The following is an 18,682-nucleotide window of genomic DNA, read 5'->3' as shown; positions in this document are numbered from 1 at the left end:
AATAAAGCAGAAATGGGAATCACATAAGCCTTGCAATTCAGAAGAACCCATCAAAATTGTCTTTGCATCCATGGGAAATAATCAAATACTGGTCAGGAAGTCCTGAGAATATTACAGGACCATTCTGTTAGAACAACTTCTTGATTATTATAAGGCTCTTTCTCAAAGGTCATTCATTTTTAAAAAAAAAGTTTGGTATTTATTACAGAGGAAGAACCAACAAAACCTGGTGATGTATGGCATAGGGGGATGATGAAATGGGGAGTCTTTGGACTCCACTCTCCATATTGGAATGGAGGAATTTCTGTAAATACAAATATGAAAGTCAGTAGAAGAACTAGTTTGCAGATAGAGAGAGAGAGAAGGTTCGTCTTAGTTTTGGACTTGTTAAGAAGAGGGGCTACTACCCACCAGGCATTAGAAGTATGTAGTGTAACTCTGAAAGGAGTTTAGGATGCAAGAGAGATTCAGGAGATAGTTACACAGAGGTTAGAGTTCAAGTTCTGAAACTGTCAGAGGAGAAAATGCAGAGTTAGAAGTCCAAGAGAGAGTCGTGAGAAATGTCTTCATTAAGGAGACCCAGAGAGTTTCTTGTAGTGATTCAAAGCCCTTTTAGTACCATCTCAGATGTTTTTTTGAAGTCACTGCTTGAAGCTAGCCATTTGTAATAAATGAATTTCCAGATATCATTTCTGGCAAGAGATTGAGCTAAGCAAAATTTGAAGCATTTGAAGACAAGAACTTTATCTGAACCATCATTTTTGCACTTTGACATCCTCTCACAAGGGATGGGCTGCAGGGGCAGCATGGACAGCTGAGGATGTCCTCAGAGTTGTTAGCGTTTAATTGGCAATCAGGGCAGGCTCCTCCTTATATTTCAACTTGTCACTAAATGCATGATCAGTAATAGCAAGCCTGGCTGAATTATTAATGACCAAATACTTATTTTATCCAGATTCATTCACATTTGGTTTAGACTAATGAGACAAAAAAGAATGAAGTCTGGATAATATTCTGTCTACACCTACTTACCAATTTTGTATCACTGTATTAGGCAGTCTTCAATTCTGTTGTAGCTTTGGTCCAGGGTAAAGTTTTGCCATGGTAATTCATAGCCCTTTGGAATTATACCAAATTGACAAATATGTTTTAAAAAAGCAAAATGGGATATTGTTAAAAGCCCAAATACTTCTGAAAAATGTTTCAGAAATACATAGTTTGCTCTTCCCTGAATGTAGATGTACAGTTATCTGTTCATTTATTGACATGATTTGGTGACTAAGCTCATTTCATACCCTAAAGCACAAACAGTAAAATCTTTTTGGAATGCTGCTGTTTTAAATGGATAGCTGTAACCTAAAATTTCATACCTTGTATTGTAAAACTAAAACCATGTTGCATTTTCCTCTTTTACTTTAGGTCTTGAGAGCTGATGACAATAACATGGGCAATGGCTGCTCTCAGAAGCTGGCGACTGCTAACCCCCTCCGGTTCCTATTGCTGGTCCTGATTCCATGTATCTGTGCTCTCGTTCTCTTGCTGGTGATCCTGCTTTCCTATGTTGGTGGGTGAGGCCATTATTAAAGAAAAATGAAGTTAAAGTGAAAATTAGCATGATTTAGAAGAGTGATTTCTACTTAGTACTTATTTAACCTAAAGTGTCAGTCAATGAGAGGATTATCTGTTCACAACGTTATGCAAATCTGCAGTTTCAGCTACTGTAACCACTCTACTGGTTATTATTAATATTAATGAATGAGTTTATGAATGTAAAACATTTAAGGAATGATTATTAGGTTGCAGGCACTTTGAAAGTTCCTGAGAACTCCAGGATGGTTAAATTAGTCCTTTCTTAGGAGCTCACAGTTGAGAGGAAGTGATGATTATCACACAAGGCAACACATGTTTAAGATAGAAGTGTACACAAAATCCTATGGGCACATTCAAAGAAAACATCATGGAGAGTTAATGTTTTAACTTTGAAATTAAGTTAATAGAAATTTGGATTAGAAGACAGTAGTTCCGGAGTCACATTTGGCAGAGAAAATAACTAGTACAAAACTATAACCCCTTGAAAGATGAACATAGATTTAGAAACCTGGGCGAAAATTTGGCAGTGGTGGGAAATGCAGCTAGACTGATAAAGTTCAAATGAAACAGGATCTTACATTTTCATACTAAATACTAAAGGATTTGGGGTTTAGCATTTAGATCACTGGTTTTCAAACTCTATTCCATGGTAACAAGGTTCTAAGGAGGAGACTTAAGGATTGCACAAATGTTTGCTTTGACTTTCGTTAAAAAAAAAACCAGATCTTAAATACACACTCAAACTACATATTACATACCACATTTTTAACCAGGTAAAAACCAGAAACCAAGTAATGTGTGCTGACAGTTTAACTCATTAATATTTGCATCTTGCTATCTTTTTCTAAATGAATGATACTTTAAGTTTGAAAGGTCAACTTTTTGGAAAAAGCAATAAACTATTATCACTGGTAGCTACCTAATGATATGAATCAGGATTTTTAAAAATATGTGCAATCAAATAAAATAGAGAAATAAATATCAAGACGATGCTGATCTAATTGCATTGCCATTGATTTTGAATTTTTAAATTTTGCCAAACCTCCTTATTATTTTCTTACTGGTTTATAGAACTTACACACTTAGATCTTACAAAGTAAGTTAATCACAGTAAAATACAGCTCATATCTATTTATAGATATTAGGCTTTTATATGATATTTGTTTGAAAATAACGTTAATCTGCTATAAAAATGATTACAAAACACTGCTATGGGTGGTGGATTACCACTGGAGGATCTTTCCAAGAAAGGAGAACTCTGATTATTTTGCATTTGCAAAAGGCAATAGAACTGGATATACTACAGAGTACTGAAGGCAGAAAGAAATGAAGGCAGGGAGACCAGTTTGGGGCTCTGACTCTGGTCTAAGTGAAAGGTGATAAGGGTTTGAAATAAGGTGTTGGATGCATTAAAATCAATATAAATCAAAACTGGAGTTTGGTATGAGGGAGAGAGGAGTCAAGGCTGACTCCTGGATTTCTGGTTTGGGTAACCAGGTTTTTTTAAAAAACTGTTTGTGGGTACATAGTGGGTGTGTATATTTATGAGGTATGTTATATAATTTCCTACAGGCATGTAATAAGCAATAACCACATCATGACAAATGGGCTCTCCATCCCCTCAAGCATTTATACTTTAATGTGACAATAATCCAATTATAATCTAGTTTACAAATCAATTATACTCTATTTTTTTTACAATCCAATTATATTCTATTATTATTATTTTTTTTTTTTCAGATGGAGTGTTGCTCTGTTGTCCAGGCTGGAGTGCAGTGGCACAATCTCGGCTCACTGCAAGCTCTGCCTCCTGGGTGCATGCCATTCTCCTGCCTCAGCCTCCTGTGTAGCTGGGACCACAGGCGCCCGCTACCACGCCTGGCTATTTTTTTGTATTTGTAGTAGAGAGAGGGTTTCACTGTGTTAGCCAGGATGGTCTCAATCTCCTGACCTCGTGATCCGCCCATCTCAGCCTCCCAAAAATCTATTATATTTTTATAATCCAGTTATACTCTATTGTTTTTAAATGTACAATTAAATTTCTATTTACTATAGTCAACCTGTTGTGCAATCAAATGATGTCTTATTAATTCTTTCTAACTATATATATTTTTTGTACCCATTAACAACCCCCACTCCTCTCCCCACCCCCTACTATCCTTCACAGCCTCAGCCTCTGATAACCATCCATCTATTCTCTGTCTCCTTGGGTTCAACTATTTTGATTTTTAGCTCCTAAAATAAGTGAGAACATTTGAAGTTTGTCTTTCTCTGACTTATTTCACTTAACATAATAACCTGCAGTTCCATTCATTTTGTGGCAAAATGACAGTATCTCATCCTTGTTATGGCTGCATAGTACTCCATTGTATATACGCACCATATTTTCTTTAGCCAATCATCTGTTGATGGACATTTAGATTGCTTCCAAATATTGACCAGTGTGATCAGTGCTGCAAAAAACATGGGAATGCAGATGTCTCTTTGATGCACAGATTTCCTTTCTTTTGGGCATATACCCAGCAGTGGAATTGCTGGATTCTATGGTAGCTCAATTCTAGTTTATTTGAGGAACCTCCAAACTGTTCTTTATAGGGGTTGTACTAATTTACATTCCCATCAACAGTGTACGAGGGTTCCCTTTTCTCCGTATCCTCACCAGCATTTGTTATTATTGCCTGTCTTTTGGATATGAACCATTTTAACTGAGGTGAGGCGATATCTCATTGTAGTTTTGATTTGCATTTCTCTGATGGTCAGTAATATTGAGCCCCTTTTCATATGCCTGTTTGCCGTTTGTATGCCTTATTTTGCGAAATGTCTGTTCAAATCTTTTGCCCATTTTTAAGTTAGATTATTCGACTTTTTAAAATAAAGTCGTTTGAGCTCCTTGTAAATTTTGATTATGAATCTCTCATCAGGTGGGTAGTTTGAAAATATTTTCTTCCATTATGTGTGTTGTCTCTTCACTTTGTTGATTATTTCCTTTGCTGTGCAGGAGCTTTTTAACTTGATGTGATCCCAGCTATTCATTTTTGCTTTGGTTGCCTGTGCTTGTGTGGTATGACTCAAGAAATTTTTGCTCAGACCAATGTCCTGAAGAGTTTCCCCAATGTTTTCTTTTAGCACTTTCATAGTTTGAAGTCTTATATTTAAGTCTTTAATCCATTTCGATTTGATTTTTGAATATAGTGAGAGATAGGGGTCTAGTTTTGTTCTTCTGCATGTGGATATCCAGTTTTTTAAGCACAATTTATTAAAGAGACTGTCCTTTCCCCACTGTGTGTTCTTGGCATCTTTATAGAAAATGAGGTCTCTATAGGTGTGTGAATTTGTTTCTGGGTTCTCTATTCTGTTCCATCAGTCTGTGTGTCTGTTTGTATGCCAGTATCATGCTGTTTTGGTGACTATAGCTCTGTAGTATTATTTGAAGTCAGGAAATGTGATTCCCCCAGTTTCATTCTTTTTGCATAGGATAGCTTTGGCTACACTGGGTCTTTTGTGGTTCCGTATACATTTCAGAATTGTTTTTTCTATTTCTATGAAGAATGTCTTTGGGATTTGGATAAGGATTGCATGGAATCTGCAGATTGCTTTGAGTACTATGGAAATGTTAACACTATTGATTCTTCCAATCCATGAACATCAAATATGTTTCCATGTTTTTGGTGTCCTCTTCAATTTTTTTCATCAGTCTTTAGTTTTCATTATAAAGATCTTTCACTACTTTGGTTAAATTAATTTGAAATCTGGGTCCATTTGTGTCCATTCTTCTTGGGAAGGTGTTTCAGGTCTTCTAAGGGACTTGAGCCTGAGACCCTACAATGCTGCAATTCTTGAAGACTTCTAGAGAAAGGTACTGCCTTGGTGGTGCTGGATAAAGTCTGAAAGAATTCTCTGAATTACCAGGCTGAGACTCTCATTCTTTTCCCTTACCTTCTCCCAAACAAACAGAGTCTCTCTCTCTCCCTGTGCTGAGCCTTATGGAACTAGGGGCAGGAACACAAGCATCCCCCTGGCCGCCACCACTGGGACTGTGCTGCTTCAGACTTGAAGCCAGCACAGCACTGAGTCTCACCCAAGGCCTGCTATAACCACTACTTGGCTACCATCTAAGTTCACTCAAAGCCTTAGAGTCTACAATCAACAGGTGGCAAAGCCAGCCAGGTTTATGTCCCTACCTTCAGGGCAGTGAGCTTCCCCAGGCCCCAGGTGGGTCCAGAGATGTTGTCTTGGAACCATGGATTGAAGTGAAAAACCTTAGAACTTCAGCTGGTGTTCTATTCTACTGCAGCTAAGCTGGTACTTAAACCATGAGACAAAGCCCTTCCCACTCTTCCCTCCCACTTCCATTGGCCAAGGAGCCTTTCCCTGTGGCCACCACCACCACCAACCCATGGGGGCTTTTGCCAGGCTACCACTGATGTTTCACTTAAAGGCCCTTCAGTCAGTTTATGATGCATGCCTCCAGGCCTGGGACTCACTCTTCGGGACAGTGGACTCCTCTCTGGCCCAGGGCAGGTCCAGAAATGCTAACTAACCAAGAGCCTAAGCCTGACTCAGGGACCCCAAGAGCCTGGTTGGTGCCCTACCCCACCGAGGCCAACCAGGCACTTAAGGTGCCGGGTAGAGTCCCCTTTACTTTTCCACCTGCTTTTCTCAAATAGAAAGAGTCTTTCACCATAGCCACCACAGCTAGGAATGTGCAAGGTCACATCTGAAGCCAGCACATCTGAGCCCAAGGCTCACCGCATATAACCTGGGTATTGCTGTTGGATATTCAGGACCATGGGGCTCTTTGGTCAGCAAGTGCTGAATCCTACCAGGTCTCTGCTGTGACAGACCAGCACTGAGTTCAATATAAAGTCCCCCAGTTGCTGTGCTCTCCCTTTACTAAGCACACCGATTTCTCCCTGCCACCCACTGCTGGAGGATGAAGGAGAGGTGGCACAAGCACTCCCTTAGCCACCCCAGCTTGTGTCTCAGTAGGTCACGTGTCTCCCAGTCCGTCGGCTCTGAACCCAGCTCAGCACTAGGGCTTGCCTAGGAATTGCAGTCCTTGTGGCCTAGGCTGTCGCTCAAGTTCACTTAAAGTCCCAAAGCACTCCAGCCTGCAGTGGTGAGGCTTGCTGGAACTCAAGCTCACCACTGTGATGGGCAATTACCCTTTGGTCAGGGCCTATCCAAGTGTTTCCTCTGCTTTCTGCTGTGACAGGGCAGCACTGAGTTCAATGCAAAGCCTCATAATCACTGCACTCTGCCTCTCCCAAGTGCCCACATTCTCCAAGCTGCATGGCTACTGCTGGGGGATGGGAGAGGATGGTGTCGGCATTCAAGACTATCTGTCTTGCCCTCTGTAATGTCTTCTTCAGTGATATGAAGTTAAAAGCAGGTACTGATTGCTCACCTGATTTTTGGTTCTTGTGTTAGTGACTTTTGTGTGGAGTTAATTGTTAAAATTTGGTGTTCCTTTGGGGTGGGGGACAAGTGCTATAGACTTCTATCAGGCTTCTTGCTCTGCCTCCTGTATCTAACCAGGTTAGTTTTGATGCTACCGGTTAACATAGGAAGTAAAGGTGCAGGAACCTGATACAGGCAGATGAAAGAAAGATTGGAAGGTTGATTTGTGTATTAGAGATTCTTATGGGACAACCAAGTACAATGGAATCATAGTTGAATTCAATAGTGAAAGCAGTTCAAGAAATGGAGAAAAATGAGAAATCCAACATGTTGCTTTCCTAAGGAATTTCAAGAGAAATCGTGACCAAATATGATGTTTGGCTTCTGTGACAGAGCAGCACTGACTTTAAAATTTAACTTCCAAGTCATTGGCATAGGACTGAAGCTAGGGGATCCAGGAGGGAGATTGAGAAGGGAGGTCTGCCATGCATGCGACAGTCTCAGTGGCAGTTGAAGCAGCGCGAGTCGATGAACTCTGAAGAGAAAATGCATCAATTGGAAGCTGAGGGCAATGCTCTGGAGGATGCTAGTGTTGAAGGGGCAAACAGTAGGGAAAAAGAGATACAGGAAGACTAGAGAAGGAAAGGAACCCAGAAATGCTGGCTTTCACAGATGCCAGAGGTCAGAGGGTGACCAAGTAAGAGGAAGACAGAACGAGTGCCCCAGCCCAGGAAGACTGAGGGTTTTCTGTGGGAGTTTTAGTCACTTCTTGCTCTGTGGTGTCACCTGTGGTCTGCTCTCAGGCTAAGACAGTAAACCGTCCTGAAACTCATCTCTGCCACTCTCTTCTTCTAAGAGTCAGCACCCCTACAGACTGGCCTGCTTCTCCTGCCTCTCCAGTGCCCTTCAGTAGTTGTCTTTTTGTGTTTTGTCCAGAGTTTATAGCTATTATCTCTGGACAGATCTGTCTGGTAAGAGCTTCCTCAGCTATACCACTGTCATTTTAAAAAGTCTGTTTGTCATGACACCATGTTCATTGGCTCACACACTTTGAGGAACACTTCCTTTCCTTCTCAGGATCTAATGCTAATATAAAATGTAAGTACATTTAAGTACATCTGTGCTTAGAGGCCTCTGAGCAGAGGGCAAAGGAGGAATGCTTTGCTTTAAATGGGTTATTCCTTTTAATTTTATTATTAGTTAATTAATAATAATTTATTCTTATTAATATAATATACCATTCGATCCAACCATTTACAGTCTACAATTCAGTAGTTTTTAGTATATTCATACATAAATGTAACCATCACTGCAGTCTGTTTTAGGACATTTTTGTCATCTCAAAACAAAACTCTGTACCCTTTAGCTACCACCCAATCTTTCCCCATCTCCTCACCCCTAGCCCCAAGCAGCCACTAATCTGTTTTCTTTCACTATAGATGTCCCTATTCTAGACATTTTGTATTACCATATGTGGCATTTTGTGACTGGTTTCTTTCCGTTAGCATATATTTTTAAGGTTTACTCACGTTGTAGCATGTATTAATACTTTATTCATTTTAATGGCTGAACAATATTTCATTGTATGGATATACCATAGTTTTTCCATTTGTCAATTGATAGGCATTTGGGTTATTTCCACCTTTTGGCTATTATCAATAATCCTTCTATGAATATTTATGTGTATGTTTTTGTGGGGACATACATTTTCATTACTCCTGGGTATATACCAAGAGCGGAATTTTGTATCACTTACGTAACTGCTCCTAAATGCTATTTTGTTTATATGTAGGCAAACTTTAGGAAGTGGGGGTTTTCCCATGCATCTTCAAAATCATTCTTTTAGCAATTCAAGATGCAGAAAACAAATAACCTCATTATAAAGTGGGCAAAATACATGAACAGATGCTTCTCAAAATAAGCATACAAGTGTCCAACAAACATGAAAAAATGCTCAGCATCACTAATAATCAGAGAAATACAAATCAAAACCACAGTGAGATACCATCCTCACACCAGTCAGAGTGGCTATTATGAAAAAGTCAAAAAACAACAGATGCTGTTGAGAAAAGGGAACATTTGTATGCTGTTGGTGGAAATGTAAATTACTTCAGTCACTGTGGAAAAAACTTTCGAGATTTCTCAAAGAACTTAAAATAGAACTACCATTTGACCCAGTAGTCTCATAACTGGGGATATATCCAAAAGAAAATAAATCATTCCACCAAAAAGACACACACTCATGGCAGCACTCTTCACAATAATAAAGACATGGATTCAGCCTAGGTGGATAAAGAAAACGTTGGGGCTGGGCGCGGTGGCTCACTCCTGTAATCCCAGCACTTTGGGAGGCTGAGGCCGGTGGATCATGAGGTCAGGAGATCAAGACCATCCTGGCTAACATGGTGAAACCCCATCTCTACTAAAAAAAAAATACAAAAAATTAACCGGATGTGGTGGCGGGCGCCTGTAGTCCCAGCTACTCGGTAGGCTGGGGCAGGAGAATGGTGTGAACCTGGGAGGTGGAGCTGGCAGTGAGCTGAGATCGTGCCACTGCACTCCAGCCTAGGTGACAGAGCGAGACTCTGTCTCAAAAAAAAAAAAAAAAAAAAGAAAGAAAACGTGGGATATGTGTGTATATATATGTGTGTATATATATATACACACACACACACATATTCCATGGAACACTATGCAACCATAAAAAAGAATGAAATCATGTCCTTTGCAGCAAAATGGATGTAGTGGGAGGCCATTCACTTAAGCAAATTAATGCAGGAACAGAGAACCAAACACCACATGTTCTCAGTTATAAGTGGGAGCTAAACATTGAGTGCTCATGGTCATCAAAATGGGGACAATAGACACTGGAGACTACGAAGGAAGGCAAGGGTTGAAAAACTGTGGGGTACCATGCTCATTACTTGGGTGATGGGATCATTTGTATCCCAATCCTCAGCATCACATAATATACACATGTTACAACTTGCACATGTACCTGAATCCAAAATAAAAGTTGAAAATTTATAAAAAGAGAAAAAAATTTAAAAACATTATTTTAATAAATTCTGTACCAGATGATTTAATATAGCCATATTGAAGTAATATCTGCCCAAATAAATATTCCTTATTTTATAACTGAGATGTTTGTTGTTGCAATGAGCAATACAAGTATTTTATATCTTTATTTTAAAAACTTCATTAAATTGCTTACTTTAAAAAATGTTCTATTTGATTTGAGTTTATAACTTCGTGCTCATTCAAAGTTTTGTAGTTATTTCTGTGTACATTAGGGTTGCTAAGGGATGCTGAGATGTCAATGGTGTATAAATAACAGGAGGTCTAGCTTCAAAAGCTAAGGAGATAATAATGAAGGGATTATTGATTAGAAAAGATAAAAGCCTTATGCTGACAAATACAGATGTACTGTGTGTCCCTAATTTTGTCTGTTTTGGCTTCCCTCATGCAAAAAATCAAAAAAAGATGATAAAAAGATTTCTGAAGATAAGAGAGTTGTGTTGTCAAATAATTGCTTTAGCAGCAGGCTATAGAAGAAAGCAGTAGTAAATTGTTTTTCAACCCAACCACTAAACTGAAGCTAGAGCTACAAAGATTGTTTAGTTTTGTATTTCCCAACTCGGCAGATAGTCTGAGTTGTCCATATGGTTCCAACGATTTGAACTCTAAAAGAAGGACTCAGGTTCTTCAAAGAGAAATTGAAAAATAAGAAAGTTACATTATATGTAAGTTTTTATTTCACTAGTTATAGTCTAATACTGATGGTCCATATGACCAAGAAGAAAGAGCATTCAGCTTGGCACTAGAAAGTCTGGCTTTAGGACTTTACTCTTCCATTTACCAGACATGTGAGTTTAGGTAAGATATTTTATTTTCTACATGAGATAACTCTTTTTTGTATCACAGAATTGTTTTGGAAGTCAAATGAAATGTTTGTGAAAGTGTTTTTATAAATGATAAGTTCATCATAAAAGTAAATTATTTGTTTTATTTGCTTATGAATAATTATCAAATAATTATTTTAATAGTCATATTATACCCAAGTAACAATTAACTAAAGATACATTTTTGTCTCATGTTAACTCTGTCCATAAGCATTAAAACCTTTGTGCTATGACCTGTTGTCATGGTAACCCCGTGATCCTAACCCCATAACCCTAGCATCAGGCTGTTGCTATAAGATATTTGAATTGCCTTAAAGTAGCTAGGAAGAAATAAAGCTGACCAACAGTTAGATTTGTTACATGATGACAAGTTTGACAGGACTTTTATTCTTAGGCCTGAGATTTACTTTCAGAGACTAATTTCTTTCTTATAAGAACTAAACCTGCAATGGTTTGTGCTGCTTCATGTGACTACAAGAGTCAATTTATGCCATAGAGTACTTTGAGATTGAACTGATACCTTCCTTAAATTTTACATATACATATATAATTATTTAATATATTATAAATTCACAATATTATATATAATTATGTTATATATTATTACATCAAAACATAAATATACATCTTGCAACATTTAAAGTAAAATTATTTTGATATGTTAAGAAACATTTAAAAGAAACAAAATTAGCTATAATGTAATACTGTTCGCTCCTTTAACAAATATGTATTGAGTGTCTGCTATATGCAACACAGTGTGCTATAGGTATTGGGCACAGCAGTGAATAAAGTCTACCCTCAGGGACTCCACAGTGAGAGAGGAAGGCATTAAACAAATGATCACTTCATTAATTAATTACAACAGAGGTTACTGCTATGTGGGAAGAGACAAGGTGCTAAAAGAACTTATGACAGGAACAGAACCTGGGCTGAGACGAGGGAGGATTCCCTAGGGAGTAAGTAGTACTTTAAACATGAAACGCACAATGAGGATGTTGATATAAGAGAGTGACAGGGTCTGGTTGTAGCATTTATTTATTTATTTATTTGTTTATTTATTCATTCATTAAACCATTTTAATGAGGTATAACTGACATAAAAAAAGCTGCACATATTTAATGTATCACAACCTGATGAGTTTGGAAACAACTATATACCTGTGAAACCATCACCACAATTTCTGCAATAAACATATCCATCACCTCCAAAACTTTCCTCACATCTTTATTATTTTTTCCATGATTAGAACATTTTCCATGATTAGAACATAACATAACATCTGCCCTCTTAACAAATGTTTAAGTACACAAAGAAGTATTAACCGTAGTCACTATGCTGTATAGTCATCTCTAGAACTTATTTATCTTGCATTACTGAAACTTTATACCCTTGGATATCACCTCATTTCCTCTTCCCCTCTGGCAATTGCGATTCTACTTTCTGATTCTATGAGTCTATTTTAGATTTCTCATATAAGTGTGATCATGTATTATTTGTCGTTAGCATAATGTCCCCCAGGTTCATCCATATTGCCACAGATGATAAGATTGTCTTCTTGTTTAAGGCCAAATGATATACCATTGTGTGTATGCCACATTTTTAAAATTTATTCATCTGTCAGTGGACATTTAGGCTGCTTCCATGTCTTGGCTATTGTGAATAATGCTGCACAGAACATGGGAGTGCAGATAGGAAATCCTGATTTCAATTCTTTGGATGTATACCCAGAAGAGGCATTGCTGGATCATACAATAGTTCTATTTTTAATTTTTTTGAAGGACCTTCCATTCTGTTTTCCATAGTGACTGCACCAATTTACATTCCTACTAATTTGTTATCTTTTGTTTTTGATAATAGTCATCATAACAACCATGATGTGACATCTCTTTATCATTTTGATTTGCATTTTGCTAATGACTAGTGATGTTAAGCACCATCTCATATACTTACTGGCTATGAGTATGTGTCTTCTTTGGAGAAATGTCTATTCAGATCCTTTGCCTGTTAAAAAAATCAGGCTACCTTTTCTTATTTTTATGTATTTTGAATGTTAACTCTTGATCAAATATGTGGTTTACAAATAATTTCTCTCAGCTTTTACGTCTACTCAACCTCTGTTTTGCTGTGTAGAAGTTTTCAGTTTGATGTAACACTGCTTGTCTTTTTTTTTTCTTTGTTGCCAGTGCTTTTGATGTCATGTCTAAGAAATCCTTGTTAATAGGATTAACAAGAATAAGTACTTAGGAATAAACCTAACCAAGGAAGGGAAATACTTTTACACTGAAAACCATGAAATACTGATAAAAGAAATTAAATCAGACAGAAATAAATGAAAAGACATTTAATGTTCACTGACTGGAGGAATTAATATTGTTAAAATGTCCATACTACCCAGAGTGATTTATAGATTCAATGCATTCCCTAGCTAAATCCCAGTGGCATTTTTCAGATGAAACAATCCTAAAATTCATCTGGAGCCACGAAAGATCCCAAATACCCAAAGCGATTTTGAGCAGAATGGACAAAGATAGAGGCATCAAATGTGCTGATTTCTAACTATATTACAAGGCTACAGTAATCAAAGAAGTATAGCATTAGAATAGAAACAGACATAGAGACCAATGGAACAGAATATAGAGCCCAGAAATAAATCCACATATATATGGTCATCGGATCTTCAACAAAGGTGTGAAGAGTACACGAGGGGGAAAGAATAGTCTCTTCGACAAATGGTGTTAGGAAAATTGCATATCCACATCCAAAAGGATGAAATTGGACCCTTATCTTATACCATCATACCAAAATCAAGTCAAAATGGATTAAAGACTAAAACATAAAACTGGAAACCATGAAACTCCTAGAAGAAAACATCGGGGGGAAAAAAAAGGCTCTTTCAAGATCTTGGAAATGATTATCTTGGTTGGGACTTTCAAAAGGTGTCATTGGCAGCTGTATGGAGAAAGGGTTTTAGCTTTAAAAGATGTCATTGGCAGCTGTATGGAAAAAGGGTTACAGCTGAATATGTGGCAGGGAGTCCTATAAATGTATGGGGTATGGTCTGAATTAGTTTTTTCAAACTATTCTTCATCTCAATTTATTCACCCAAGTTTTGTTCCAAAAACTCTCATTAGAATGCTTCTGACTTTTTCTTTCTCAGCCTGTTGAAGACTTGGTTTTAAATATTCATCTGCTCATTTCATTCATCCATATATATCTAAAATAAATTTATTTTAGCCATAAACTTATGAAAAATAGCTTAAAATTACATTTCTAGTTTTCTTAATATGATGGAAAAATGTATGTATGGCTTCTTAATTTTTTAATGAAATGAGGAAAAAAGAAAAATTATAGTGGTATGTAGAGTATAGGAAGTTTAATAAACTGTTCATTTTTCTTGAATTCAATAAAAATATTTCCTTTAGAAGTGACATTTCTCCTCAAAAATGCTAGATGAGCTGGAGATCATTGAACTTAAATACAGTTTTCTCTTAGCAAATTTCTCAGCAGTTTGTGGCTTTTACAAGAATTTGGAGGTAAAAGGATCTTAACTTCCTAACTTATAATGTATTCTTAGTATCACTTAAAAATAGAAAACCTCCCAAATTCTTATTTCTTCACACCCAAAATTTAAGATTCTCTATGATCTTTCATGACCTGACTCCACATTACTTAAGACTTCAAATTCTTTGAATAAATCTGGCTTTCTGTTGTAAATTCACCAACAGAGGATCCTCAAGCATGAGAATTGTTTTTCTTTAACTACTGAGGCCCAAGGTTATATATTATGTCTAAAGCTTTTTGAAATGGTAGTCTAAAGCCTTGTTCTCAAGTGTGGCCCATGGAATAGCAGCATCAGCATCACTTGGACATTTGTGTAAAATGCAGAATCCAGAATCTCAGTCCCCACTCCAAACCTGCTGAATTTGCATTCTAACAAGAACCACCCCAGATGACTCCTATACCTCTATCAGTCCCATTCTGATCCTCTCTTTCACTTCTTTTCGTCCTCCTATATCTATACTTAGCAAGCCCACCAGTGTCTTTTTATCCAATGTGCTGCATTGGAAACCAATGTGTATTTGAGCAAGACTTTGAAATGAAGAACCTGTGTTTCTCTCTGTGTCTGTCTACATCAGTTCATGGTAAGAATGTTCACCGTTAGTTAGTGCCAGCGATGCTTTCTTCTCCCCAGATGTGCTATGCACATATGATCTTCCTCAGTGTTGACTACTACATTCATCTCATTATGCTCTTCAACTATGCCTTCGTATTGTCACCTTTGATTGTCCTTCAGTCTCTCTGGCTGCTGTTTCTCAGTTTCCTTATGCTAACCTTTCTCTAGCTGTCCATTAAATGGCAGGTGTCTGTCCTCAGCTCTCTTCTCACTTTACACTGATATCCCTCTTGGCAATGTCAGCCATTTCCATTAGTTCATTCATCATTCATACATTCAATAAATATGTATGGAGCCCTACACTGGTGCTAGGTGTTCTGCTCGGGGATTGAGGTATAGATGCATGGGACAGACAGTTCCACTTGAGTGCATATGTGCTACGATATAACCAGTGCATGCTCTGGGAACACAAAGGAGGGACAGCGTTGTTGGGGAGTCTGGTGAGGCATCTGGAGGAAATCATCAGATTGCTTCAAATTTGGGCTCCCCCCCCCCACTGAATGTTTCACAGGCCCTTATATTCAATAAAGTGTAACAACAACAACAACAACAGGCTCCTACAAATCTATTTTTCATACTCTATTATCTATTGTTTTAGTCAAGATTTGCTAGACTCTGTCATGTAACAACAACAAATCCCCCAATACCGGTGATTTACAAACCACAGTTAATTTGTTACAATACTACATGTCCTTTGCAAGATGGCAGGGGGCCTGTGCTCATCAAGGTCTTTCAGAGACCAAATTGATGAACTAGCCATCATTTTGAACTTTTGTGGTGATTGTGCCAGAGCTCTGAAGACTCTTATATCAGCAATTAAATGCTTCTGCCTAGAAGCAACGCTTTTTAGTTTTGCTTATAGCCTTGAACTTGAAGCAAGGGCTCACTCAAGAGGCCAGAGAATGCAGTGCTCAGCTTGTGCCCCAGTAGAAGGACAGAGAATTGGAAATATTTGATGAACAGCACTAACGATATGACACTAACTCGGTTGGGGATACGTTTGTTTACTACATCATTCAAACCAGAGACCTCAAAGGGACCTTTCTCTCATGTTCATATGATTTTGCATCTTTGGAGCTTTCTCCCAATGTTCCCTTTGTCCTTAGGGTTTTGGCATTGGCTAAGGCCTTACTCTTTTCTCACTTGGAGTATTACAATAACCTTATAACTATCCTCTAAACTTTTAAACGTCACTCTGCTGCCAAAGTGATCATTCTAATATGTTTCACCCTATTTAAGACCCTTCTAAAATTTTCCATCACAAGGTAAATTCCAAGCCTCATACAAGAACTATCCTGTCTGGTGTCTCTTTCCTTTCCAGCCTTTTCTCTTACCAGGCTCCTGTGTGCTAGCCATATTTTTTAATTACTTGCTTCTGGGCCTTTTCGTAGGTTTTCCCTTTGTTTTATCTAGAAAATATTTCACTCCCTATTGCCACGCCACCCTCCTCCCTACAAATACTTTGCTTAAACCTAGAAAATCCCTAATCAGCTTTTAAGATTCACATTTAGGATACTTTTCTCTAAACAGGCTTTCCTGACTTTTTCAAATGGAATGAGGACAATCTCTCTACTTTTTGCTACCAGATTGTCCTATGCATATCATTCTCAAAGCGCTTGTACCATAGTTTATATTAACATTTTTTAGATTGCATGCCTGTCTCCCTCAACTAATCTATAAACATCTTGATAGTAAGGACCTCTTACTAAATGTTGTGTTCTCAGCAGAGTAAGTATGAAGTTCTTGGCACATAGAAAGTGCAAAGTAAATGTCTTTCACATGGCTAAAGATACAAAGCTAAGAAATTAATTTTAAAATCACATCATAGGAAGATAAATTCTGCAAGCACACAATGGTTGATTTTTACAACCTGTATGTTTTGTCCAAAATGAAAAGTGTATGTAGGTATATGTATATGTCTCTTTGTCATGTCCCAACTCAAATATTGGGCAAGTTAATTCACTCTCATAAACTTCAGTTTCCATCTCTCTAAAACTGTCAAAAAGATTAATTATATTATCTGTTTATAGGATTATTGGAAGGTTAACTCAGTTGATTCCTGTAGTGAGGGAACTTAGCAAGGTGCTTGTATTAATTTCCTATTGCTCCTGTAACAAATTACCACAAACTTGGTAGCTTAAAAAGATAGCACAAATTTATTATCTTAGAGTTAAGAAGTTCAAAATAGGTCTCACTGGGCAAAATTTAGGTGTTCCTTCTGCAGACTCTAAGACACAATCTATTTTCTTGGTTTTTCTAGCTTCTAAGGCTTCCTGTATTCCTTGGCTTGTGGCTCCTTCCATCTTCAAAACAAGCAATGGTCCATTGAGTTTTTCTCACAGTTCATGACCCTGACACATACTCTCTTATCTCCCTCTTCTACTTATAAAGACCCTTGTGATTATATTGGGCTCACCTGAATAATCCAGGATAGTCTCTTCATCTCAAAATTCTTACTTTAATCACATCTGCAACATCCCTTTTACCACGTAAAGTATGTAAAGCAGAATATTCACAGGTTCTAGGTTTTGGGATGTGTCATCTCTGGGGGAGCATTATTCTCCCTACCACAGTGCCCAATCTCTTCATTACAAGGAATCAGTAAAGTTTGACTTTTATTATTATTAGAATTATATAATATTTCTTAAATATAATTAAATTGTTTTTTTGGCTATATAGCTGAAACACTTTTGAGCCAGACTATCTTAATACAAAGTGACTTTCTATTAATAATTTAGCATGAAAAAGCCATAATTTTCTCACTCCAAATTTGGGTTAAGTGATTCACTTCTGAAAATTAGCCATTTTGTGATACTGGGATCCACTTATAGTAAAATGAAATTGATATTTATCTGAGAGTACCTTAGTAGCCCTAAAGAAGACAATTCTATTGTGATTACCATCAATGTGTAGTAATGACTAACAGTTATGGAGAACTTAGTGCCAAGAGCCATTCGAAGTGTTTATATAGGTATTGGCTGATTTGATCCCAATGGTGTAGGACTTCTCCTTAGTTCAGCTAAAAGCTGGGTTCTTGTTACACAGTTATGAAAGATTAGACTCACAGACACTTTGAACGGTGAGAAAACTGGAATTTATTGGGCGAAAAGGAAAAAAAAGGGAAACAGGGATTCTCAGCAAAGTGGGACTCCTGCTAGCCAGTTTCCCGCCTCACAAATTGAGTCCCAGATACCACCCCGGAACAGGAGAGGCCAGGCTCCACCCCTCTGCAAACGGTGTGAACCTTCTGAGGCTCCACCCCATTGTGCGCTCCTACCAGTGCCAGACTAGTCGGAGGTTCTGCCGGGGAGCCATTTTTATTTGGCTGTCTCACCACGGCCAGCCCCATGAACAGGTGTTTTATTTTTCCTTCCTTTTATGGCAGTTGAGACTTTGTCCAAAGTTTCAGGGCAAGTGATAAAGATGGGATTTAAACTCAGGTGGTCAGGCTGTAGAACCTGTACTTTTAATCATAGCGCAATAAACACAGAAATGTAGAAAAGAATGAGGCAGTATTAGAAGAAAAAATACTCTACTTTGGGCTGATATCTCTTAGCATTTTTATAGCTCATCATGATACAGGTTGAAAGCATTTAGTTTTATTGAGTTATAATAC

The 18,682-nt window shown here is 37.7% G+C and overlaps 1 protein-coding gene across 16 annotated transcripts in view; it reads left to right on the top strand.

Annotated features, from left to right (window-relative positions):
- Positions 1-18,682, top strand: part of CORIN (corin, serine peptidase) — a 264,257-nt gene that overhangs the window by 46,532 nt on the left and 199,043 nt on the right. For all 16 annotated transcript variants that reach the window (XR_012434810.1, XR_012434811.1, XR_012434809.1 and 13 more), the window contains exon 2: positions 1,420-1,564. Coding sequence is in view for 11 of the 16 variants with exons in the window: in XM_045392336.3 (XP_045248271.2) it covers positions 1,420-1,564 (145 nt within the window). In the remaining 5 variants the exon portion in view is untranslated. The remainder of the gene's footprint in view (positions 1-1,419; positions 1,565-18,682) is intronic.

Source organism: Macaca fascicularis, chromosome 5 (genome assembly GCF_037993035.2).
Source record: "Macaca fascicularis isolate 582-1 chromosome 5, T2T-MFA8v1.1".
In the NCBI taxonomy this organism is placed as follows: domain Eukaryota; kingdom Metazoa; phylum Chordata; class Mammalia; order Primates; family Cercopithecidae; genus Macaca; species Macaca fascicularis.
Note: the sequence above shows the minus strand (reverse complement) of the source record. Positions and strands in the feature narration are given on the sequence as shown.